At 40.3% G+C, this 26,500-nt stretch overlaps 1 protein-coding gene across 8 annotated transcripts in view; it reads left to right on the top strand.

Moving 5' to 3' along the window:
• The window catches only part of WIPF1 (WAS/WASL interacting protein family member 1), a 462,168-nt gene that overhangs the window by 261,792 nt on the left and 173,876 nt on the right, over positions 1-26,500 (top strand). For all 8 annotated transcript variants that reach the window (XM_069225386.1, XM_069225384.1, XM_069225379.1 and 5 more), the window contains one exon: positions 26,213-26,342. In XM_069225386.1, the coding sequence (XP_069081487.1) occupies positions 26,213-26,342 (130 nt within the window). The remainder of the gene's footprint in view (positions 1-26,212; positions 26,343-26,500) is intronic.

Raw genomic sequence — 26,500 nt, 5'->3', positions numbered from 1 at the left:
CCTTTCCAGGCACGGTCGCCAAACTTCTTTAGTTCTCCCTCCAATTCAACATTGAGACCAGTGGGTGGTATTTATTTACATAGGAGCAGTAAGCTCTACAAATTATTCAAATTGGTTATACCTTCTAATTTCTCTACACACCTCCCCTATTTACTCTAAGTCTTTGGCAGATCAAGCATCTGTTTTGCTAAAAGATTGCATCTCTGTGTTGTCCTGTCTGGACAGAACCTCAACAGAGGTTGAGGCTGCCACCTATCACCATACAGGAGTGATTGGAAGAGTTTATGGATCCAATCTGGCACCTGGGGATATTCACAAGATGGCAAGCCTGAGGTATATATATATATATATATATATATATATATATCTCTTCCTTCAAAAGTCTGGAGCTCAAAGTTACATCTAGCGGTGGTCCAGGTAGGGCTTCGATAGCCCAAAACAAATAGTAACAACAGTTCTCCAGATAAAAGAACCACTCGGATACTTGTGGAAGACTGCAAAAGTGCAGTTTAATCCACAATCACGTCCTCTCCCAACACGTTTTAGCCGTAGCCTTGTTCACGGTAAGGGAAGGAAGCCAAACGCATCATTTCCAACATAGCACAGTGTATAAACAACATAAACAAAGGAAACCACGTTGGTAAACAGACCCAAACATACCATTTTTATAGCTGCCATCATAGCAAAACATAGTTCCCACCACAATGTAATGTATGAAATAAATGACAGTAAAGCGTCAAATACAGTGAGACAGCGTTTTAAATCTAACATATGTCACAACCGCCAGATTAGAGTGTCAAAATCTCCATACTTAAAAAATAGACTTCACTACCGAAGAAATGTAATTTATTGCAAAAGTACACTTCCTAGAGGGATTGGTCCTAAAGGACTGTTCTTCTACCTATGTTGCCATATCATAGTACTCCGAAATAAATGTCAAAAGGCTTAACCCATGCTGCTCTGATATATATATATATATATATATATATATATATATATATATATATATATAATAAAAACTAGCATCTTCAATACCTTGCCCCATGATCAATATCTTAGACCTATTCCATTTATACTCCAGCCTGGGTCAGTACATAATCATATTTACAATAAAAATTACAAAGTGCTTCCAAGTACATGAGCAAGCATAACATTAGCCACGAGGTCCAAGTTGCAGCAATGACAAATTTCGATGTGTTTGGTTTCCCCACCTTACAATGAACCTTTGCAGTCTACTATGAGGGTCAGAGTGGTCTTTTATTCGGAGAACTGCTGTTACTATGTATATAAATATATTCACTGAAACAAACAAAGGTTACAGTGACTTTATAGATAGGTTCTGAATTTACTTTGTACAAAACCATAGAAATTCTGCGGCTATAGTTAGAGTTCTTTCAAGTAACTATAATTCGCGCCCTTAGGTAACTATAACTCATGCCCTTGCCATGCACAGTTTTCTTATCAATAATGTTTTTGCAAACGTTGCAGTGATATCAAAGATGCCATACAAGTTCTCATCAATGACATATTATGTGGAGTAATTAGCTGTGTATGTCGAAGGTGCGAGTTATAGTTACCTTAGGGAGCGAGTTATAGTTACTTGAAAGAACTCTAACTATAACTACTGAATTTCAACGGTTTTGTATGAATATATTCAGAACCTAACAATAATGTCCCTGTATCCTTAGTTTTTTTTTCAGTGAATTTCTATGAATTTTTAACGTAAACTAATTTTAATTACTGTACGTTATTCCAACCCCCGCTGCACACAGCCTTGCAGCCAAGCCCTATAGCCACCCAACCCCGCACAACGCATGGCCTTTGGTCGTGCACAGGTTGGCCACAGGGCCTGTCTCTGTCAGTGGATGTGTGAGTAAGTGTGTGTGTGAGTCTGAGTGGGTGCATGAGTGTCTGAGTGGATGTGTGGTTGGGTGCATGTTCTGCTTTGCTTCAAAATAAGAGGAAAACGAGGCCAAGGAATGTAGCACTCCTAGTTTGAGTAATGAATTTATTAAGGCACTTCCCAAATGTCAAAAAAGCACATGAACATGAGCACTTAACTTGATTACAGTAAAACACGTGTAAATGCCAAAATACTCACAGCAGTTAGACAATGACAGGCATAAAAAATGTAATGCATCAATAATGAAAAAAAAAATTATATATATATGTATGTATGTATATGTTTGATGGCATGTCTAGCAGCAGATACACATGCTGCGCATTAGTCCACCATCTAGTGTTGGGCTCGGAGTGTTACAAGTTGTTTTTCTTTGAAGAAGTGTTTTTCGAGTCACGGGATCAAGTGACTCCTCCTCTTCGGTTCCATTGCGCATGGGCATGGACTCCATTGTTAGACTGTTTTCTCTCCGCCGTCTGGTTCGGACGTGTTTCCTCTCGCTCCGGAATTTCGATTTGGAAAACTTTGTAAAACTCTCTTTTCGTCCGTATTGTATCGATCGTGTTAACAACTTTGTTCGCCATTCGGGGTGCGTGCGCCCAACTCGGGCCGACCCTGTGGAAAGCCTCATGGATCAGACTCCATTCCGATTCTGTCCTCGGTGCCACGCAAAGTACCCGTACACAGACCAGCATCTGGTTTGCAACCTCTGCCTTTCCCCAGACCATCAGGAGGAAAACTGCGAAGACTCTCAGAGACCAAAGAGCAAGAAGTCTCGAAATGGCATCGAAGAGCGGGGAACAATTGATGCAGGCAGCAGTCTCAGTTCGAGATTCGGAGTCGGAGCAGGAATCAGAGGAAGACAGACCAGTCACAGCCGGACAACGTGTGAGTACGTCTGCCCCTGCACCCTCACAAAAGAAAAAACAAAAGGCCTTGGGTACGCCACTGCTGGAAGGCCATGGCTCGGACCGACCTCCCAGTCCAGCACCGAAAAAGGCCACTCCTCCGAAAACCTCGGAGACAACAAAAAGCTCTGTTTCCAACTCCAGTATAGATCAATTTTCAGAGTTGAAAATAAGAAAGCCAGTTTCGGAGCTGAAACCTTTGTCCTCCTCATCTTTTTCGATCCCGAAAAAGCACGCTTCGAAGCCGAAAAGAGCAACATACACAGAGGAACATGGACTTTCGAAAAGACTTCAAGAAGGCCACAAAACCTCTGAAGAGGAGTTAGAGGTAGAACCAATTCTAGAAATTATGGATGAAAGGCAATCCAGGATCCACATCCATAAAAAAACTTTACAGCACCTCCTTTAAAAACAAAGAGGAAGCTAGTTTTTCAGGAGGAATTGGACACTATGCAGCCTCCAGCTAAAAACAGAAGGAGAAACCATCACCTCCTCAGTCTTCTCCTCCTCATTCTCCCCACCTACCGGCCTCTCCTCCCACCAGCCCTACACCAATGCAGTCGCCCACTCATTCATATGCCTCACAACAGGACACTGTTGGTCAATGGGATCTTTATGACCCTGATCCCATTCCAAGTAATGGTCCAGACTGCTACCCCTCTAAACCATCACCACCTGAGGATAGTACTATCTATAACCAGGTCATAGCTAAGGCTGCAGCATATCATGGGATTACCATGCATACAGAGCCACTAAAAGATGATTTTTTATTCAGCACATTATCCTCAACTCATTCTAGGTACCAATGCTCCCAGGCATGGTAAAACATGCAGATCAGATCTTTAACGAACCAGTAAAGGCACGCATTATAACACCTAGAATAGAGAAAAAATACAAACCTGCACCTTCTTACCCTGATTATATCACCCACCAGGTACCACCTGATTCTGTTGTAGTTAGTGCTGCCAAGAAGAGGGCAAATAGTAAGTCCTCAGGAGATGCACCGCCTCCTGCTAAAAAGAAAGCAGGAAATTCGATGCTGCGGGGAAAAGAGTTGCGTCCCAGGTAGCAAATCAGTGGAGGATAGCCAACTCGCAAGCACTATTAGCACGTTATGACAGAGCCCATTGGGACGAGATGCAGGATATAATGCAGAATCTCCTGAAAGAACACCAAAAAAGGGCACAACAGGTAGTGGAGGAAGGGCAAGCCATTAAAAACAACCAGATAAGATCTGCCCTACATGCAGCAGATACCGCTGCTAGGAGTGTCAACACAGCAGTTACTATAGGTAGAAATGCATGGCTCAGATCTTCTGGATTCAAGCCAGAAATACAGCAGGCTGTGTTGAACATGCCTTTCGACAAAAAACATCTTTTTGGGCCAGAGGTAGTCACATCTATCGAAAAATTACGAAAAGACTCTGACACAGAAAAAGCAATGGGTGCACTCTACTCTGCACCATATAGGGGGTGCTTTTGTAAACCTCAATTTCGAGGTGGTTTCAGAACACAGCCCTCAGAGGCATCAACCTCTCAGACAAAGCCAGCCTACCAACCACAGTACCAACGTGGTAGTTTTAGAGGCACATATAGAGGACAATACCCCTGAAATAGAGGAAAATTCCAGGCCTCTAAGCAGCCGGCACAATACCCAAAACAGTGACCTCCCTCATTCCATTCCACGCCACACCTCTGCTGTGGGGGGGGGGGGGGGAGACTACAACAGTTGCACACAAATTGGCAAAATATTACCACAGACAACTGGGTGCTATCAATTATCCGCAATGGCTATTGCCTAGAATTGATAAACACTCCTCCAAATATTCCACCAAGGTCACACAAACTATCCACAGAACACACAATTCTGTTACAAGAAGAGGTCCAATCTCTACTGCTCAAACAAGCAATAGAATTGGTTCCACAGTCTCAGATAGGAACAGGAGTTTATTCACTATACTTTCTAATTCCCAAAAAAGATGGCACCCTCAGGCCAGTATTAGAACTCAGGCCCCTCAAGCTTTACATCCTGTCAGAACATTTTCACATGGTAACTTTACAGGATGTCATTCCACTACCACAAAAACAAGATTTCATGACAGCCTTAGACCTCAAGGATGCGTATGTTCACATACCCATCCATCCTGCACATAGAAAATACCTCAGGTTTGTCATTCAGGGAAAAACACTACCAATTCAAAGTGTTACCCTTTGGAATAACAACAGCGCCAAGGGTATTCACAAAGTGCTTGGCAGTAGTGGCACCCTACCTAAAAAGATAACATATGCACGACTTTCCATATCTAGACGATTGGCTAATAAAATCAAGCAGTCATACACAATGCCAAAATCATACCCTTTATGTAATACAAACCTTACACACACTAGGTTTCTCAATAAACTACCAAAAATCACACCTTCAGCCAGCAGAAATACAACCGTATTTGGGTGCAGTACTCAACAAGTTGCAGCATATCCAAATACACAAAGAATACAAGCTTTCCAAAATCTAATCCCACAAATACAACCAAATCAACAATATACTGTCAGATTTGTCATGAAAATTCTAGGAATGGTGACATCCTGTATTGCAATTGTTCCTCACGCAAGACTAAACATGCGGCCCTTACAACAGTGCCTTGCACAACAATGGTCACAGGCACACGGTCAACTCCAAGATCTAGTGTTGATAGACCGCCAAACATACATGTCCCTTCAGTGGTGGAATTCCACAAATCTAAACAAGGGGCGGCCATTTCAAGACCCTGTGCCTCAAACCATAATTCCAACAGATGCATCAAGAATTGGTTGGGGAGCTCACCTAAATAATCACAACATTCAAGGGCAATAGGATGTCAAACACAAACAGCTACACATAAACCACTTGGAGTTATTAGCTGTCTTTCTAGCACTCAAAGCTTTTCAACCTCTTCTCACACAGAAGAATGTTCTTATCAAAACAGACAACATGACAACCATGTATTATCTCAACAAACAGGGAGGGACACATTCATCCCAACTGTCCCTTCTAGCTCAGAATATTTGGAAATGGGCACTCCACAACCAAATTCATCTGTTGGCACAATACATTCCAGGGATAGACAATCAGTTGGCAGATATCCTCAGCAGAAATCACCAACAAACTCATGAATGGGAGATTCATACTCAAGTACTTCAAAAATACTTTCAAAAGTGGGGAACACCAAACATAGACTTGTTTGCAACAAGTGAAAACACAAAATGCCAAAACTTCGCATCCAGACACCCACATCCCCTATCCAAGGGCAAAGCTCTATGGATCAATTGGTCAGGGATATTTGCATATGCTTTTCCCCCTCTCCCACTCCTTCTGCTTCTAGTCAACAAGTGGCGTCAAACTTCACTCAACATGATACTCATAGCACCATCATGGGCACGTCAACTTTGGTACACAACATTATTAGATCTATCAGTAGTACAACACTCCAAACTCCCATCCAAACCAGATCTGTTGACACAAAACAGAGGTCAAATCAGACATCCAAATCCCAAGACACTCAATCTAGCAATTTGGCTCCTGAGGTCATAGAGTTTGGATATTTACAACTCCCATTAGAATGTATGGAAGTTATTAAGCAAGCAAGAAAACCCACTACTAGACAGTGCTATGCAAACACATGGAAACAATTTGTATATTACTGTCAATCTAAAAATATAGACCCTCTTACAGCATCAATACAATATATTGTATGCTATTTACTTCATTTACAAAAATCTAATTTAGCATTTTCCTCAATAAAAATACATCTTACTGCAATTTCAGCATATTTACAAAATATACATCATAGCTCTTTATTTAGAGTTCCTGTCATTAAAGCTTTCATGGAAGGCTTAAAACGCATCATTCCTCCCAGAACACCACCAGTTCCTTCTTGGAATCTAAATATAGTGCTTGCAAGACTTATGGGACCACCATTTGAGCCTATGCACTCGTGTCAAATTCAATTTCTAACATGGAAAGTTGCCTTCCTAGTGGCAATTACTTCTTTAAGAAGAGTAAGTGAAATCCAAGCCTTTACTCTTGAGGAACCTTTCTTCCAAGTACACAAACATAAAGTTGTACTAAGAACAAATCCAAAATTTCTACCAAAAGTTGTATCACCATTTCATATAAATCAAACAGTGGAACTGCCAGTCTTCTTCCCATAGCCATATTCTGTGGCAGAAAGAGCTGTACATACATTAGACATCAAAAGAGCTTTAATGTACTATATAGACAGAACTAAACCATTTAGAAAGACTAAACAATTATTTGTAGCTTTCCAAAAACAACATACAGGCAATCCTATATCAAAACAAGGTTTAGCACGATGGATTGTAAGGTGCAACCAAACATGCTATATCAAAGCAAAAAGACAGCTTTTAGTTACTCCCAAAGCACATTCTACACGAAAAAAGGTGCAACAATGTCTTTTTTAGGAAATATACCAATAGCTGAAATATGTAAAGCAGCTACATGGTCAACAACATATACATTCACTAAACACTACTGTGTAGACGTATTATCACGACAACAAGCCACAGTAGGTCAAGCTGTTCTAAGAACATTATTTCAAACAACTTAAACTCCTACAGGCTGACCACCGCTAATTTATAGGAGGACAAACTGCTTTGTAGTCTATGCACAGCATGTGTATCTGCAGCTACACATGCCATCGAACAGAAAATGTCACATACCCAGTGTACATCTGTTCGTGGCATGTTCTGCAGCAGATTCACATGCTCCCTCCCTCCTCCCCGGAAGCCTGTAGTCATTTCAGTTACAAACATTTGTACATATGTATATACATTTATATTTGCATGGATATCTCTTACTTTATACCTATATACTCTGTCACTCCTTCCTTTACCCTCTGCGGGAAAACAATCTAACAATGGAGTCGATGCCCATGTGCAATGGAACCGAAGAAGAGGAGTCACTCGATCCTGTGACTCGAAAAACACTTCTTCGAAGAAAAACAACTTGTAACACTCCGAGCCCAACACTAGATGGTGGACTAATGCACAGCATGTGAATCTGCAGCAGAACATGCCACAAACAGATGTACACTGGGTAAGTTTAATTTTATATATATATATATATATATATATATATATATATATATATATGTATATAGCGAAGCTAGATAATTAAGAATAAAAAAGGTATCACCATGGGCATCAAATTGAACTCCATCATCCTAGTGTCGGTGTCAAGCTGTGGAACCCTGGACAGCTGAGACAGGAGACACTTCCCCAATGGGACTTTGTTCTGGACACAGGGATGTGGAATTCCTATCGCCCGGGACATCTTGTTTGGGGTCAAGGGCAACAAGTTTTTATGTTTACTTTGTCCTTGGGACAAGTAGGCCCAACCCTCTGTAAACAGGCAACCAAAGGGTTTGTGCTGCAGAGAGTGGAACTCTCTGCAGTTGAGGTAATGTGTTTCCAATAGATAATGCTGTTCGAACTTGTATTTATGGTTCATTATTTGAAAGCTTTCATTATTAGGGTGAGTGCTGTAAATAAATGTTTTAAGGTCACACTTCACTACTGACGTTGGTTCCAGTACAAAAAAAAAAAAATGTGTATACACATGTTTGAAAAGTTAAGGCTATGAGGCTAAGTATAAGGCTCCCAGAATGCTCTCTGATTAGATGCAAATGAAGTGTCATTTAGTAAAATGTTTTGATGCATGCTAGTATTTCCCAAAAATATTTCTAATGGAAAATCAGTGTAACCATTTTCAACAGGATTATGGGAAGCATGAAAATAAACAAACACTGACAAAGCCAACTGATCTGATATATTTTTATAAGTCTTTTAGTTTCATCAATGCGTGTCTTGTTTTGACATGGCTTTTGTAACATTTTACTGTTGTGGGAGCTACCAGGCCCTCAACATTGTAACAAACACTGGCAAAAAAAAAAAACCAACATTTTTTAACTCTAAAAGCACACGTTGCCACCAGTGGCATAACAAAGGCCCCGCAGCCGCCCTCCAGGGGGCCCCTTCAGCACAGTCCCTGCCCTGAGTGAGTCTGGATAGGGGGCTCCTCCATGTTCTTTGCAAAGGGGCACCCTCCAGTTTCGTTACTGATTGCCACTGTAGTTCCTGACACTGAACAAAACTACTTTGTGTGCCAGTATGCTCCTTGTGGAAGAGCAGAATGCAATCACTCACAGTAAAGCCAGCCAAAAGAGAGAGAAATAGAAGTTTAATAAAAACAAAATGTCTTTGTTAACACCAGACCTAATTAGGGACCAAGACCCACATGTAGGTAGCTTTTTGCATGTCGCAAACAGCGACTTTCGCTGTGTGCGACGTGCAAAAAGCACATTGCGATGCACGAACCCCGTTTTGCGATTCGGTAACCTGGTTACCGAATCGCAAAACGGGTTTGCGACTCGCAATTAGGAAGGGGTGTTCCCTTCCTAATTGCGACTTGCAGTGCAATGTAGGATTGTCCTGCGAACGCGGGCGCAAACCAATAGCAGTTTGCACCCATTTCAAATGGGTGCTAACACTTTCGCAAAAGGGAAGGGGTCCCCATGGGACCCCTTCCCCATTGTGAATGTCACTGTAAAAAAAAATTCAGAGCAGGCAGTGGTCCTAAGGACTACTGCCTGCTCTGAAAAAATGAAACGAAAACGTTTCTTTTTTCGTTTTTTTAATGCATCTCGTTTTCCTTTAAGGAAAACGGGCTGCATTACAAAAAAAAAAAAAAATGCTTTATTGAAAAGCAGTCACAGACATGGTGTTCTGATGTCTCCAGCAGGCCACCATCCCTGTGAGGGCCGCCATTCGCAAGGGGGTCGCAAATTGCGACCCACCTCATGATTATTCATGAGGTGGGCATTTGCGAAGCCCTTGCGAATGTAGGATGGTGTCAGGGACACCATCCTACATTCGGATTTGCGACTCGCAAATTGCGACTCGCTCTGACTCACAATTTGCGGGTCGCAAATCTGAACCTACCTACATGTGGCCCCAGATTCTTAAAGAAAGTCACAAAAGTGCACCCATGGTATATGTCGTACCCCTATAAAATATCTGTGAACTGTATTTTAGCATGGGTAAATACGCATGTGTAGATTTGCTCATGTGAAAATCTATTGAACATTTGCAAGTTAATTTTCCCTCCAGCCACTTTCTTCCCAACCCTGGAAGAATTTCTAATTCTGCCATTGTCAGGAGTATATGTCTAACCTTTCTTATTATGGGAAAATATTAGAGAGAAACTGGTGAAAATCTTTAAAACATGCAGGTTAGTAGGTTTGCAGACTCAAAGGCATTCCAGCCCTGGAACTATTGCTTACTGCTTCCTCCAGCCCCAGTATGCAGATCTGCAGAAAGGTGGCAACATAAGGAAATTTCTACAGTAGGGATTGAAACTGCAAGTATTCAAGCCCTACTATGGTAGTAGCCCTGGCATAATCAGAGAGGTTATTAGCAGAGCTCTTATATAATGAGATTGCTGCCGTAATTTGGCGCCACACTACATGGCACCAAAGGGACAAGTAGATCATTTTACAGGACAAGTAGATTTGAGAAGCAACCTGTCCCCTGGACAAGTAGATATTTTAATAAATTCCACACCCCTGTGGACAGTGCATCCACCCCCAAAATGAGTTCCTTCTGCCTCAGCGCCAAGCTTCCCCACCTTATACACCTTAAACCCAAGAGGAAGGTTCTGGCAACCTCCTTTCGTGTAAGTTATGAAATTGAAGCGCTGGCTGCCCTCAGTGCATCGAAGACATGCAAAGGAACGGGCCATGCCCCGATGCGCATTCCAGAGGCAAATGGGCAGTCATTTTCTGTAATTAAAACATTGAAACTATTCTCAGGCTGAGTCTCTCTTATCATGTCTACCGTTCACATCCCCCATTTTATATTCCTGCACGGTGCAACCTGGTGCTGGTGAAAAGAAACAAAAACACGTTCAGTGCAGAAAACAAACTTTGTGGAAAAATACCTGCGCCACCAATGTGACGGCATCTGAAGCTAAGCTAAGCAAAAAATGGAGTCACTGGTCAAGATGCAGAAAGATAGCATTATATAATCCACCCTTTGACCAGTGACTCTCATAACATACTGGTCTAAAAGTAACCCTTTTTGGTCTAAGCATTTCAAGCAGATTAGGTATGCATTGTATACAACATAGCATTATTATAATACAAATCACTATGAGTACTCCACCTAAAATAGTGCGTAATTGGCCAAAGTCAGGCAACCAGCTAAATAACCAGTCCCACCACCCTTCATCTATATCTTGTTTTACTCCCTTCACCAATTCATGTAAAGTGTCAATGTTGGACTGAATAGAGGTGGAGTGGTCTGACAAATTAAAGCAACACATATTCTCAAATTCTGAGCACCTATGATCATGCTTTGGGAGGAAGTAGTCAATGGCTGCCCTGTTTTGCAATGCAGCTTTTTTTAGTGCCTCATATGTCTAATAATAATAAATCAGACAAATCAATGAACGTATGATTGATACTCCTGGCCTTTAAACATGCTAACTTGTTAATACCTTGAGTATTATTAACAGCTAATCCTGGAACTCCTACTGTAGAAATACTTAAGCTTACATACTCTGACTTAGATAATAACATCATTTCAGAGTCACAGTCTTACTTAATTGAATTGCTTCTCTTGTGAGTTGCTGATGTGATACAGAGTGAAATGGAAACACCATAAGTCCTAACGGTGTAAAAGCACACGGTTATCCAGTTATATTGGCAGGAATATACGTATAGTGGTAATTCCACAAGAGAACAACCACCCCACTGGTAGTTTAACGTGCTTGAGGTGACTAGCAGCAGTCACAATGTGTTGGTAAGACAGGCTATTATTCGTGTTTTTCCAAGTTTTATCGTTTCTATGCTGACGATATGCTTCGGTGTTCCCACGGATCTCTTGAGGGGACCCTGGTTGTTGCTTCACGACTCATTTGAGTACATTTTCCAATTTTGTAAGTGTCACAAGTTAAGTTGTAGCAAACATCACCGGTAGTAAAGTTGTAAGTAATCACATGTTATGTTATCCCATTTTTCATCCGTTACCTCTTGGCAAAACCTACAATACTCGTAGGGGGTAAAGTGAGTTAATAAATCGCTTTCTTCCACGGTTTCATCTTTGTTGGTGGCATTAAAGATATGCAGAAAAACGCTGGCAGGAATCGGTATGGCGACCAAACATGTTGAAATAACGTCAACAGTACTTTTCATATTCGGCATGCAGAAATTCGATCGGTTAAGCATAATTTGTGTCAGATGTATCCATATGTTCTCATTTAAATGCAGTAAAGGTGTCGATCAGCGCGGTCGGTCAACCACTTTGGAGCTGGGGGCTTGCGGTCCCTCTTGACCCCACTCGCACACGTCTGAAGAGAGACCATGTAGAACAGCTAGCACAAAGAGACCTCATAGTATGATCTGTAAAATGGGCAAGTATGATCATTCTTGCAAACAACATTCATCAGCTGATACATGTTCCCACTTTTCCTGTCCTGGTTTCATGGCTCATAAAAAATTGTCCCTGCCCTTTGCTTTAACTTCTGCTGGTTCAGGAGGATTGAGGATTCTGCCCACACCTTCGCACCGGGATTTTTGTCACTTGAGCCAAAACCTCACTCCCCACACACCGTAAGAAGGGCGGGGGCAATCCCCTTTTTAACAATTCCTCGTATGGAGGAATAATGACAATTTGAGCAATTCCATCTCCAGGTTGTATCATCAAAAGTCAGTGTCTCCACTGTTCAACAAAATGACTAAGTTCTCCTAGGTAGTCTGCATCAATTAGCGCCCCTCCTGCCCCCCAGGACCTGAATACCTTTAAGTGCCAACCAAGATCTAGAAGCAATCAGTCCGAAGTGCTCCGGGGGAATCTGTATTCCAAAACCTGTTTCAGGCAGTACCATGTCTCTTAGTTTCAATCTGTACATATTCATAGCATGTAAATCAAGCCCTGCAGATTCTGGTGTGGCCCAGTAAGGAGCCAAGGCTCCTGGTTTTATTTCTCAATACATGATGGTATTTGTTGCTACATGGGGTTGTAACTGTAACACTGGTGTTAACATTAGCATTAAAGGGGTCTCTGCATTCATCAAAGGTCTGTTATTCAAAATTTGGAGGGCTTTAAATGCTCTCTCCAGTTTCTCAAAGTTCCATCAGATAATTTTTGTAATTGGGCTTTCAGTAGGCTGTTCATTCTCTTAATCAGTCCTACAGCTTGTGGGGAATATGGAATATGATAAATTCACTCAATATTGTGAACAATAATCTTGCACCAGTTTACCTTTAAAATGTGACCCATTGTCACTCTGGATTTGGAGTGGGACCCCGTAATACAACATTAAGTCCAGAGTTTTCACAGTATTAAAATGAGTAGCGCATTTTAGAGGGACTGCAATCAAGTAGCCAGAATAAGTGTCCACCACCGTGCAAGCGTATTGACACCAAGACTATTTAGTAGTGGCACAATGTAATCAACCCGCCATATCTGCCCCGGCAACGTCCCTCTTTCCAACCGACCTCTGACAGTTTGCGGGACAGATCCCTGTTGTGTGTGTGTTGACAAATAGGACATTGAAGAATTATGGTTTTTATCAAATTGAGGGGACTGTGCATCCCTCTAATCTCTGCCCGCCTGTTAGTTGCCATATCTCTCAGGTTTCCACATTTTTGGTGCTCCCACTTAGCCATTCCCACCAAGTCAGAATCCTGTGTTGCCGCTTCTGCCTTTGTCGTCTGCAAGGGACTTAAACCATTGTTCTGGTGAGTCGGTGGAACAGTGGGCATCTACATGATACACAGTAACAGTTCTTTGCTCTAACATTTCCCAGATTTCTTGCCATAGTTCTTTGCCTCACACCTCCTTGTAATGTATTTTCCAGTTATTTGCATGCCAGGTGGGAAGCCAGGTCCCTAACTTATTGGCAGAAGACCAAGAGTCAGTATAAATGTGAAAAGTCCCTGGCAATTCTTGTTTCAGTGCCTGATATTCAGCATACAATTCTGCATATTGACTGCTCTTCCCTTCTCCTATAGCAGAAGGCAACTTCTTATTGACTGGGTTATGTGACACTGCCTTCCAATGTCTTTTTGCCCCCACATACTTGGCTGAACCATTGGTAAACCATACATGCTTCCTATCCTCGGGGGACAAGGATTCAAATGGCACACCCCACCACACTGGTGACTCTCTTATCACTGGTACCTCCTGCATCCTCTAATCATCTTACATGGGGGCATGTTCATGCAGGGCTGCTGTCCCTACTGCTCCCACTCGAGCCCTGTCCTGTATGTACCACTTCCTCTTGATTAGTTTTAGGTGAACTCATCACCCACTGCATTATTGGAATCTCAGGTCTCAGAATCACATTATGACCTAGCGTCATTTGCTCAGTATCCACTTGAGCCCAATAACATGTGAGTAACTGTTTCTCAAAGGGAGTATATCGCTCTCCAGCATCTAGTAACTTTTTTGTCCAGAAACCCAGGGGCACCCTCTTTCTTCTCTGTTTTTGCCACATGCTCCAATTCGCATATTGTCCCTGAACGGTTACATGTAACTCAATGTCTCCTTCCTGTACTGACCATAAACCTAAAGTCTGTTGACTCGCCTCCTTTGCCAATTCAAACGCACACTGCTGCTGCTCTCCCCATTCAAACACATGCTTCTTTCTTGTCACTTTGTGCAAAGAGGCCAAAATCTGACTCAAGTGAGGGATATGCTGTCTCCTAAAACAAAACAGTCCAATGAATCGCTGAGTCTCCTGCTTAATACGGGGTATGGAAAATTAAAAAATCTTTTGTTTTGCGTGCAACAACACATCACTATGTTCCTGATTCCACTGGATTCCTAGAAATGTCACATTTTGAGAGGGTCCTTGTGCCTTATCTGGATTGATCATCCACACTTTGCTCTGCAAGAGTTTCACAACCCTGTCCAGCTGAGTCTGCACCTGTTCTTGTGTCTCTCCCTGAAACATCACATCATCGATATAATGAGACAATTGCAACCCTGGAATGACAGATACTTAATCCAGGTGTTCTGCCACCAGCCAATGGCAGATAGTGGGGCTATGTACATACCCTTGGGGGAGCCTTAACATCTCGAATTGTCTACCACTGTGGGAGAAACTAAATTGCTCCTGACTCTCAGTGGCCAATGGTATGGAAAAGAAAGCATTAGCAATATCAATAGTTGCATACCAGGTCCCTTTAGGTTTTTGTATCCGTTCAATGAAAGTGATGGTGTCGGGGACTGCAGCAGTCAGAGGGGGGTGTATATTTGTTTAATTCGCTGTAATCGATAGTCATTCTATAGCGCCCATCTGCTTGGCGCACATGCCACAAAGGATTGTTCCACTCAGTGACGAGAGCAACCACACCTGCCTCTATCAACTCCTGTATAGTCTCACCTATTTCCTCATGCCCTCCTGGAGTTTGGTATTGTTTCAAACGAACCACCTTGGTTTCTTGCGGCACCTTCACTGGGGGTATCTTTAGATGACCCACGCTCACGGCTGCCACTGAAATGTATTGCTTTAATCCAAATTGATAACAACCATCATCCAAGGTTAAAGTCATCCCCTTCAAAATATCAATTCCCAGTATGTACTCTAGGGGGGACACAACCAAAACTGTGTATTCTCTTCTAGGCGTTCTCTCTTTTTTCATTTGAACAGTAGTCTGCACTGCCGAGGGTTTGTTTTCCACCCAACCCTGTGATGGTGTAGTGCTCACCTGTAAACTTTTTGGGATTTACATAAATTAAAGCGGCCTCCGCTCCAGTGTCCACCAAAGCCCCCACACCTTTTGAACATTTCTAGGTTTACAATTAATTTCTAAATCAACATGAGGTCTGTTATCTTTACGAGCCCATCCCTGTACCGGAGCTTGGTATGTTTCCTAATCTGATTTAAAACTGTCAACTTTTGCCCAAGTCAGGTCTGGATATATGCTCTCATATCTGTGGGAAGATTCCTCTCCTTTCCTGTTTTCAGCAGTTAACTAATTGGTGTCCAAATCTTCCTTCTCCTTCCCCTGTGAAGAAACAATGTTCTCCTTCTCATTTCCTTCCTCCTGCATCAGTAATTTGCCCTGATTCACTTGTTTGTTATTCTGCTTATTCACTTTTCTGCTGCCCTCCTTTCTGTCCAGCCCTCGCTTATGGTACATCTCCCACAGACTCTTACTATCTGTCCCATCTATCTACTCATTGCTGACACCATCCTTCAACAACACCGTAAACATATATCTCGTAGACACTCTGTTATTGTCTGTGCCACCCTGAGACCTTTAGGCTCTTTCAGGTTTCATCCAATCTCCAAGCTCTCCTAATTCACAGACTGCCTCCAGCACATCTTTTAATGCCTTCCCTCTCTGATTAATTAGGAAAGTCATTATAACCTGCTTGTAAGCTGTGGGAGCTAACTGAATGATTTTGTTTCGTACCGAAACTGTCAGTGGAGCATCTAACAAATTGTGAGCTTCATCCAAGAGAATAGTAGTTTTCTTACTTTCTTCATTAATTCTTTGCATAGCATCTCTCGGTGTGTACCAGGGCTTATCATTTGGTGGCCCTTCTCATTCAGCACGATATTTAAGACTACTCCCCACAACTGCCAATTGCAGCAAGTTAGTCGCTCCTTGATTCCCATAACCTCTAAACTGCTCTTGTATTACGTGGTCATTGCTAAGAATACAAAACTTCCTCGCATCTCCTCATTCAGTGCCACCCTAAAATCTCCTGTGTCAAACAACCACACCATCCACATAAGCAATGCTTCCCCATGTTTTTGGCAAAACCTATCCACAATATCATTTATCTCCTGCTAAGAGTAATCTTCTAAGGAGTGCATCTCAACTCCCCCTGGGTTTTGTGGGGTGCCCTGGATTTTCCACCTAAATATAGGCTATGCACGAACCACTTTCTGTTTGTCTGGCTCAAGCTGGCCCACACCTTTTTTAAGTGACTCATCACTGGAATCAGAAAAAATCAGTGGGATCCCAAATATTGACATCCCAAACATCAGTTTCTCAATCTAGCCCTGCTTTAGCGATGGCTAAATGGACTTTCTTTTGATTGACTCTACCTCTACGTTTACGGTATCTATATTGCGCAACGAGAATGGCTGCTTTCTCTGTGACAGACTGATAAGAATCAATTTTGTCTTGGAGTAACTTATTCTCACAAGACAGCATGGTTATGCTAATTTTTGGCTTCAGCTAGCTGCCTCTCCAATTACTGATTTTCTTGTTCTAACTGAGCACATTTCTCATGCATTTTTCTATAAGCAGATAACAGGATTCAACCCTGTCTGCCTAAAATAGATAAATCACGTCCCCATTCTACTGGAACTTTTTGCAAGCAAAGTAATACTGTTTTTGGTTCAGCAAGCATCGATACAACATCCTCTCCAATTCTCACATAACCCTGCTCCACCAGACCATTCATTCACAATAAAATCATAAGGTGATTTTTTCCACCATGGTATGTCATTTGGCACCTGGGAAACTGCCTTTGACTTTTTGTCAAACATTTTCACTTTTAAATCTTTCACTTCATATCCTGCCGACTACCCCAAAGTGTTCTGCTTTGCTTCAAACTAAGAGGAAAATAACGCCAAGGAATGCAGAACTCCTAGTGTGAGAAATATATTTATTAAGGTACTTCCCAGATGTTAAAAAAGCACACGAAAATATGAACATGAGCATTTAAGTTGTATGCAGTAAAACATGTATAAATGCCAAAATACTCACAGCAGTTAAACAATGACAGACATAAAAATGTAATGCATCAACAATGAATATGTATAGATATATTATATGTCCACAGCAAAGCTAGATAATTAAGAATAAAAATGTATCACCATGGGGATCAGTGCAACAACATCATCCTGGTGTCAACGTCAAGCTGTGGAACCCTGGACAACTGAGACCAGAGAAGTGGGACTTAGTTCTGGGCAGTGCGTCCACTGCCAAAATTAGTTCCTTCTACCTCATTGCTATGTTTCCCCACCTTATATACCTTAAACAAACAAAAGAGGAAGGTTCTGGCAATATCCCTCCATTTGCATAAGTTAAGAAATTCAAGCACTGGCTGTACTGCGTCAAAAACACACCCTGCCCCGATTCGCATTCCAGAGGCAGAGGAGCAGTAATTTTCCGTAATGAAAACATTGAAACCATTCCCAGGCTGAGACCCTCTTATCATGTCTTCTGTCCACATCCCCAATGTTATGTTCCTGCACGGTGCAGCCCGGTGCTGGTGAGAAGAAGCAAAAATATGTTCAGTGTAGAAAACAAGGTTTGTGGAAAAATACCTGCGCCACAGATGTGGTGGCATCTGAAGCCAAGCACAAAATGGAGTCAGTGGTCATCATGGAGCCAGTGGTTAAATACGGATAGCATTACAGCGCGTGAGCCTCTGAGTGCATGTATGAGTGAATGAATTTGTGTATGAATGAGTCTGTGGTTTTTCTTCCAAATTTTTCCACGTTCATGAGTATTTTGCAAATAAATCATGGAAAGTCACATTTCCGCTAATATCGTGCGTCGTGGTGCAAAATTAAAGTACACTTATAATTTGCCCCTAAAACACACCTATATCACACCCCTGGGTTCAGGGTACCTTCACCCTTATGCCCCTTTCAATTTCAGTTTTCACACATGGGACCGTGTCCCGTGAAATAAAATGGCGCTTGCAACTTTCAAGTCAGGCGGGATTTGTTCTTTTTTTCTGAACTAAACTTGTAAGTTGCTTATCTGCACTAAATTCCACACTTTGGCTAAAATGTAGCCAAAATATAGCCAAAAAAATAGTAAAAGTAATCATAATATAAATAAATCGATTGCCTCTATAGCTAATGGCACAAGGATAGCATGGAAAAGATGCAACAGAACTATAGGTCTTGTACATGTGCAGGTGTCTCTTAAAGCCATGACTAGATGGAAAGACAATCTGCTGCCATGTGCTAAGCAGCTTAAGCAGAGAAAAACTGTTGTCACTAAAGAGGTCTTCTTAAAAAATATGGTAGCAGCGCTTATTGATGAAATTGCAGGTACAGACCCCTGGAAACATGGCTCATTAACTAATGGTACTAGCATTCCACCAGCTAGCTCTGGTTCAACTCTCTACCTTCTACTAGTGACTTCAATTGATTTTGACATCCAGTGTTTCAGTTATCGGTATATATATATATATATATATATATATATATATATACACACACACAAAAGGTAATAAAACACAAAACAACATCACGGAGAGTGCCAGACCTCTCATCCTACCTCTTCAACTGCCGACAACCTGTTCTTGATAAATGAATTTAACAACATTTGTGTGATTAATGTATCCTGGATGTTATCATTAATGAAAAATGCTGAGTGCATTCAACAGGAGGTGAGTCACTCTTACAAAAAAACCTACAGGCCATTCACAGGGTGACACAAACATTATCCATGTGTCTTCGGTGCCAGGTGGCACAGTTGTGTTATTATTATGATCCGTTAATAAGAGGGTGTTGGCCAAGAAAGTAGTAAATTGTTGACAGTGGACTTCGAACTTTCCATCAGTCATGAGAATTCTCTAAAATCACTAATCACATAGAGTCTAGTGGGACAGTTCCAAATTTGGGTCTTTTTTGTGGGGACAAAACTGTCCCCAAAACTGGGACACCCTAAAATGTACCTCTTTACTTTCTCCCACAGTTTATAGGATCGGAGATACTGATAGGCTTAGGAGTCCTGAGACAGTATGTCCCCACATTAAGGCACCTCCCACAACATCAATTAGCAGAGTAAAACAGTTCTTAAAGTAGTGGGACTCACTCAAATGAGCTCTAGATCATTGAAAAGATAAAGGGTTTTATTTCAGAAATTCAAAAAGGATGATACAGAGTGAATGCAATGAAGGCTCTAAGATGTCAAGGTAGATAGAGTGTGTAAAGCCATAAAATTATTCTACCTTACAAATGAGCAGCAACATAAAAGAAAAAACTTCGGCAGCATCCCTAGTAGAATAGGAACAGTCTCAAAATCTCTGGGCTACCAGTAAAATGAAGGGGATCTTATACACAGTTCTTGCATAGTAAATTAGACAAACTGCAAAATCATTGTGGTGTGAGCATCAAGCATCAATTCTTTGTCAAATCATAACACAAGAAAATTACACATCATTACCATCACACATGAGCACCATCGCAGATTCAGGAAAAAAATAACACTCTCCGAGATGTTCTAACAAATGTGAAACATTGACAGTAGGGACTTCTCTCAGTAAATGGATCCAATTTAAAAAACAAGTTAGATTATTTGATGCAATTTTACATCCTCACCATAGCAAATATAACACCAACAGGACAACTACAGCAGTAGAAATAACCCTTATGTCATCAACTTAGCTGTGAACTCTGTGAAGCCTGTAGGGAGAGGATGTGTGCATTGGGGGACCAGGAGTGAGTGACAGAGATGGCATCCATGTTGTTGAGAATCTCGTTTTACATGAAAATGTGACATAACTAAAACATATTAATAAACACACATCTGCACATCCTAAAAATTGTTTCATTTGCAATTACATTAATTTTGCATATGTAGGTAAGTTTATGTATAATAAAAAGACATAATAATTATTTTTGATGCGCAAACTAGAAACCCCAAATACAATTTTATATTGTTAAGCATTCATTTCCTCAGTATAAAATTAGGCACATCTAAATATTGCAGCTGCTGTTTAGTTGTGGGTTCTTGGTCACATTGGCTGTTCTTGTCTTGCATGCTTCATCATAACTTGGGAATACAAAACTTTCAGTAGTTCCTTCTCAACTGGTGCACAAACTTCAACGAAACGAGCTGAGCGATTGCCCATCTCCTAATTGTTTTATGTAACCCATTGCCCGTGCCTGCAAAAAGACCACTTTAATGCATGAATTACCTATGATTTACCTAATGCTGTATTTCATCTTCCCATTCCTCCAGAGCTATGTTGAATATGTCATAACTGGAAAATAGTTTTCCCAGCACTTTACCTCTGAGTTTAACAACTGAATTTCAGCTGAGGTAGATCACATGGATTTCACATTTTTTGCAGATTTTTCACAAGCAGTTCAGTCGGCTAGCAAGTTGATTCATGAGTGGTTACTGCCCCTCACATTTTGTGTACTAGGAGCAGTTCTGTAAAAGCCAACCTCTCAGTTGAGTATGGCTTCATGAGGTGTCTTAGTCATCCCTTCATTACATGATACATTACTATAGCCATGGAATCCTCTGTGATGAGGATATCCGAGCTTCAAAAAAACAAAATACAACAACATTCTGTACAGTCTGTAAACATTCACTAACCCTGGACATTACTGGTAAGATTTTCTTGTGGACTGTTAAAATTATATATTTTTTACTTGTTTCTAGTATCAGATACTTTACCCAGTACCCACTGTGGGAGGCTTCAACACAAATAGCCTAGCAAACAAAAATATGATTTGTAGATACCAATGGTTGAAGAAAAATGTATTGCATAGAGCTTTGCGTAAAGGCAAATACAAAAATATTTGCTTAAATTCCCAAAGGATGTTGAGCTTATAATCTGTTTAACAGATATAAATGGATAAATACACAAATGAAAGGTGTTGGCAAAAGGATGCCTTGCGCTTCTAAATCAATTTACTCCTGTTTAACATAACCCCATGCAAGGAATTGCATTTCTGATTGAAAGGGTGGTACACCTTTAGTTTGAGGAGACCCACAAACAAATCACCTTTTCTCTCTATTTCTTACCCTGAAACTGTTTTGGGCTTTGCTCTTGCCAAGTGCTGCAATAAATCCCACTAGAATATGGAGAAAAAAGGATATAAATGTCAATTGCATAATACTTACAAAGCCATATTAGAGTGAAACCAAAGCATAGAACAGTTTCATGGCTTTCCAAGGAGTATGCCTGGTGCAGCGCTCCAGACGTTCTCAAAGAAAGTTTTGAGAATACCAAAAAGGGATAAAACTATCTCCATGCCAGGATATAACCCTATTCCCTAGTTTCTCGTTTTATCAGTAAATCACGCCCATTGTGTAAAGATCAAAGTGATTTTTAGTATTCATATGTGCTGGACATGAAATTTGTGAAAATAGAGGGATTTGTTTTTTAGTTGTCATTTATGATATTTAGAATCCAGCGTGGAAGATGTGAGAACATCTGGCAGATGTGAGAACATGTTCTCATAAAAGACAGGATTGCTGCATTAAATTGAACTAAGCATTTGAAAGATTGTTTATGCATCTTGGATTCTAAGAGCTTCCTGTTTTCTTTCCTTTGTTGTCAGGGATATCATGAAAGAATAAAGGGACCTTTGGCCCTGTACCCCAAAAGCTATTCTTTTTTGCATTTGCCACTGTAAATTCCCATTGCTAATTTGTGGGAAGTGCTTAGGCCAAGATTTGTGTTTGGGATGGAGTGACAAGTCCTTTTTCATAGATAACAGATGACTTGGTCCCTCATTCTAGAAGTAACTGAATTTAAACTTTTCAAGTAATGAGTGAAAAACTGGTTCAAAAATCATGTAAATAAGAATACATTAATGGTTGAGAAAATGCCAGCCCTGAGGAGAGTATGATACTTCTGTGTGTTACCTGGACTGAGCTCTGTCTATGATCACAGAAGACCCTATTAGATGGCTTTTCTTTTAGTAATTGCATAAGCAAGGACCATAGGTGAGATGCATATCTCCACTTGAGGGTAAATCTTTTTTCATAATTAAATTGACCTTTTCCACTATTTTTTCTGTTTAAGATGTTCTTGATTTATTATTTGAACCAGGACATTGTTCTGGTTTTATTTTTTTATTTATATAAGTGCTCTGGTAAGGTGTATCTGACACCTGACTGCAATTGTTCGGCTTGGACTTAAATAATGATTGCATCATTATTATTTCCTATTGTGGTCAAGAGTAAATCTCCTGCCACACTATTCCACTGGGTCTCTGGAGCCTGTAGCGTTTATTATTTAATGTTATAGTTTTTCCACATATGCTTATCCTGGAAAATTTCTAGGTAAAAGTAGAGGAAGGCCAATATAAGGCCTTTAGTAGACTATACTTGTAACAGAACTCTACACAGCGCTACGCTAGATAGGTTTTCAAACAGTATGCAAAGCATATTATTTAAACATCAAACCTTGCAGTCACATCCAGTCCAAATCTAGGATATCAAATAGCTTCTTTGTCCAGTCATTTTGTTTGAGCCTTACCCAATCTGATCTGTTGCTCAGTCATTGCTAGTCAATAAGAAGGAATTAGTGGAATGCAGAATTAGTTACTTTCCATGCTCCTATATTTTTTCACAGCCTCCCACTGCCCTAATGGAACCTAAGAAGTCTAAACTATGCCAAGCAGTAACATTATTTATTGCTCATACTGGAGAAAGCACAACGTGCAAATTATCACCTGTAGTTTTTACTTGTTTTAAAATGGATCCTGTGGTACAGTCACTAGTGGGAATTATTGAAAGTGGTGTGTTGTGATAGCAAGACTCATCTGATTCCAACCTTATCTGTAGGACAAAATAGAACGGTAAGGAAGGATGTTAGTCTGTTTGGATAGTCAAGTCATTGGTTGTATTTTTGGATGGTTCATTATCTTTGATTTATCTAAAAAAACACTGTCTGCATTAAGCCAGGATGTGGAATGCCCAGTGACATATTGTTTGGTGAAATGGACAGCATGCGTTTGTGTGTTTTTTTGTGCACTAGACAAGTAGGCCCAACTCCCTGTAGCACAAACCTTTAGCTGCCAGTTTATAGTGGTGCTGCATGGCTGAGGAAAAGAGGATTGTCTTCTGGCAACATAAGCACCCATATATGTAAGCTATCCTGTGCTAGGTTTAAACCTATAATAATTGATAAAACCCCACTGAAAAAGAAACACTCCTCCTGAGTGTAAACATATAAACACTGTTAAACACTTGCCTATAGCACCGTTCTCAGAATGAAAAGTTAAATGGAATGAGCTTATTCCTTTCTGAGGTGGGCAAAACAAGCTGCTGCCTTGTAAATCTGATCTAAGATTATTCTGTTGAGTTGTGTTGCTTAGGGAGGTCAATATAATATTTTTTCTCCTTCTGTTATCTCCTTCAGTTTCATGTGTTTCAATCAAATGTGAAGGGTTTAGAAGCATATTTATGTCGTATCTAATTATTTCATAGAATTTAGAGAAGCTGAGAATATTAAAATCCTATTTTCTCTTTGGGCAATCTTCACTTCTGTCACTAATTGTGCAATGGCTGGCTCAATAAGAATCTTGACCAATATGTACTACTATATTTACCCACAGATACAAAATGGCTGAAACCCTTTTGATGCATCAGGGCCCTTTTCTAACAAGCCAGTAGTGATAGCAGATCAACTGCCAAACACATCAGGCTTTAAACTTTCACCGCAAGGTGTAGTGACAGATACTTGTGAAGAGAGTGCTGTCATAACACACAAAAGATAGTGGTGGAAACATAGCAGAGGACTTTTCACATACTAACAAGACTCATAGCTGTAAGGTTTACCATTGTTGTGTGATACCTTCAGCTAATCCTAGCTTTTTACCCAAGTTCACTTTACTACTGAGTTTTTTTAACTCATTAGTACAAAATGTAAACAACAACATTTCAAGTACCAGAATACAGTGTGATGGCTGTTTAAATAGTCAGGGCTAACTTATAGTAACACATTTGCCATGGAAACACTCTGCAGCTATGAATGTCCACATAACAACAGCACCACCTTAATGTAGTCAGGCAAAGAGTGCAGAAAAGCAGTGGTGAGCATGCTTAAATCATCACATTTCAGGGGCCTACAAACTGAAGGCTACAAATAAATCTGGAGCAATTCAAAATTCTAAAGGTTTCACAAGGTAATTAATGGCTGTTGCCATGGTTGACCCCTACAGTATCATAATATTCAGTAAGTAGTAGAATGACCCAACTTTGTCTAGGTATTTGTTTATGACGATATATGAATATAGCAATCTTACTTTTTTAGTGCATTAATAGTTCTGTAAGCCAGACAGAGTGAGTGTGAGAGGCTAATGAGATGTGAGTGAGAGTGCAATACACAAACTTTCTGTGCTTACAACAGCCTAACAAAAGTCAATTATATACACTGCCAATGGGAAGACAATACATTATCCTTTAAATTAAATATGTGCTTTATAACAATCACTGCAAAAACATGTTTTGTAAACATTAGAAAAACAGTTTTGTCTATTTTGGGAGTGAGGCAGTTGAATACACACTGATAAATAATCACTGATGTCAATAGGTTTTGAAACACTGAGAAATCACCACTTAAATTCACAAAAAATAAGCACTGAAAACAGGAGAGCTTACATGTTTGCAGAGTGTTACACATTTTATATATGGTTCATTAATGCAAAGCTTTTAGTATTAAGGCACGCGCCATAAGAATATACAGTAAGCTGGTAGCTCAGCTTACATTACTGACAGTGGTTCCAATACAAAGACATGTTTGCAAAATTTAAAGAATTTGTGGGTTTTTTTTGTTATTCCCAGGGTGTTTATTGATTATGTGCAAATACATGCTTGTTTTGAAAATATACTATACCCAAATAATATTAGCTATTCGAAAGAAAGGACAAAGACAGACAATTTTTCTAAACTATTGTGCAAAATGTAGGCACACCTTTGCATACCATGTATTTTAAGCATAATTTAAAAAGTATATATTTAAAAAAATAATGGAAAAAAGGTGCTTAGACATCATGTTAAAAAAATATATAAACTAGGGGCTTTGTTCTAAATGAAAATCACAAAAGTTCACGTGCAGTTCAAAGTCCTTGAGTTGGTGTAGGTCCACGGCTTTCAGAAATTCACAAGTTCACATAAGAGAACCTGGAAACCATACTTTTAGTAGTATTTTATGAATTCCGTTTCCACATGAGCAGATCTACAAGACTATTTGCTCGTGTGAAGATCCTTCTGCTTGGACAAGTAGATATATTTTAGAAAATTCCACACCCTTCATCAGCTCCTAACTCACCAATGTTCAATTAAAATACTTTTCATGATTTCTCTTGTTTAAAGTGACTGCTGCTGTTGTGGGCAGCTTGGCTTTGAACTTGTTCAAAGACAGGCTTTTCATAATGACTGGATGCATATAAACGATTTCTTTGTTTAAAACCTATGTTGATTAATATGATTGTATTTGATATGATTGCATGGTGATACATAGTTTCATACCTCACTTTATTTTGTACAATTGAGAGGATATTTCAGTGAGCCCTCACAATAAAAAAATATTGTTTACATTTGGTATTTCCGCTGCCTTCCGTTGCAGATTATGATGGGGTACTCTGTAAATGTTCTTCCTTTTTTACATTGTAGGCAAACACAGAAAAACCTTCCCTAAACAGATCTGAGCAAGTAGGAAGAAATGCTCTATTATCCGATATCCATAAAGGAAGAAAGCTCAAGAAGGCCGTTACTGTCGATAAAAGTGCACCCCTCATAGAAAGTGAGTATGGTATATTCTTACTTTTCCCTTTTTTGCAGGAATCTATTATTTGTTAATTTATTTTTATTAGAGTATTCGGTATCTCCTATCCTCCTTAGAATGAAAGCCTGCTGCTCCATTTGAAAAGCTCAAAAGTTATCATATGCAGAAATGTCATG

This window comes from Pleurodeles waltl, chromosome 3_1, assembly GCF_031143425.1.
Source record: "Pleurodeles waltl isolate 20211129_DDA chromosome 3_1, aPleWal1.hap1.20221129, whole genome shotgun sequence".
In the NCBI taxonomy this organism is placed as follows: Eukaryota; Metazoa; Chordata; class Amphibia; order Caudata; family Salamandridae; genus Pleurodeles; species Pleurodeles waltl.
Note: the sequence above shows the minus strand (reverse complement) of the source record. Positions and strands in the feature narration are given on the sequence as shown.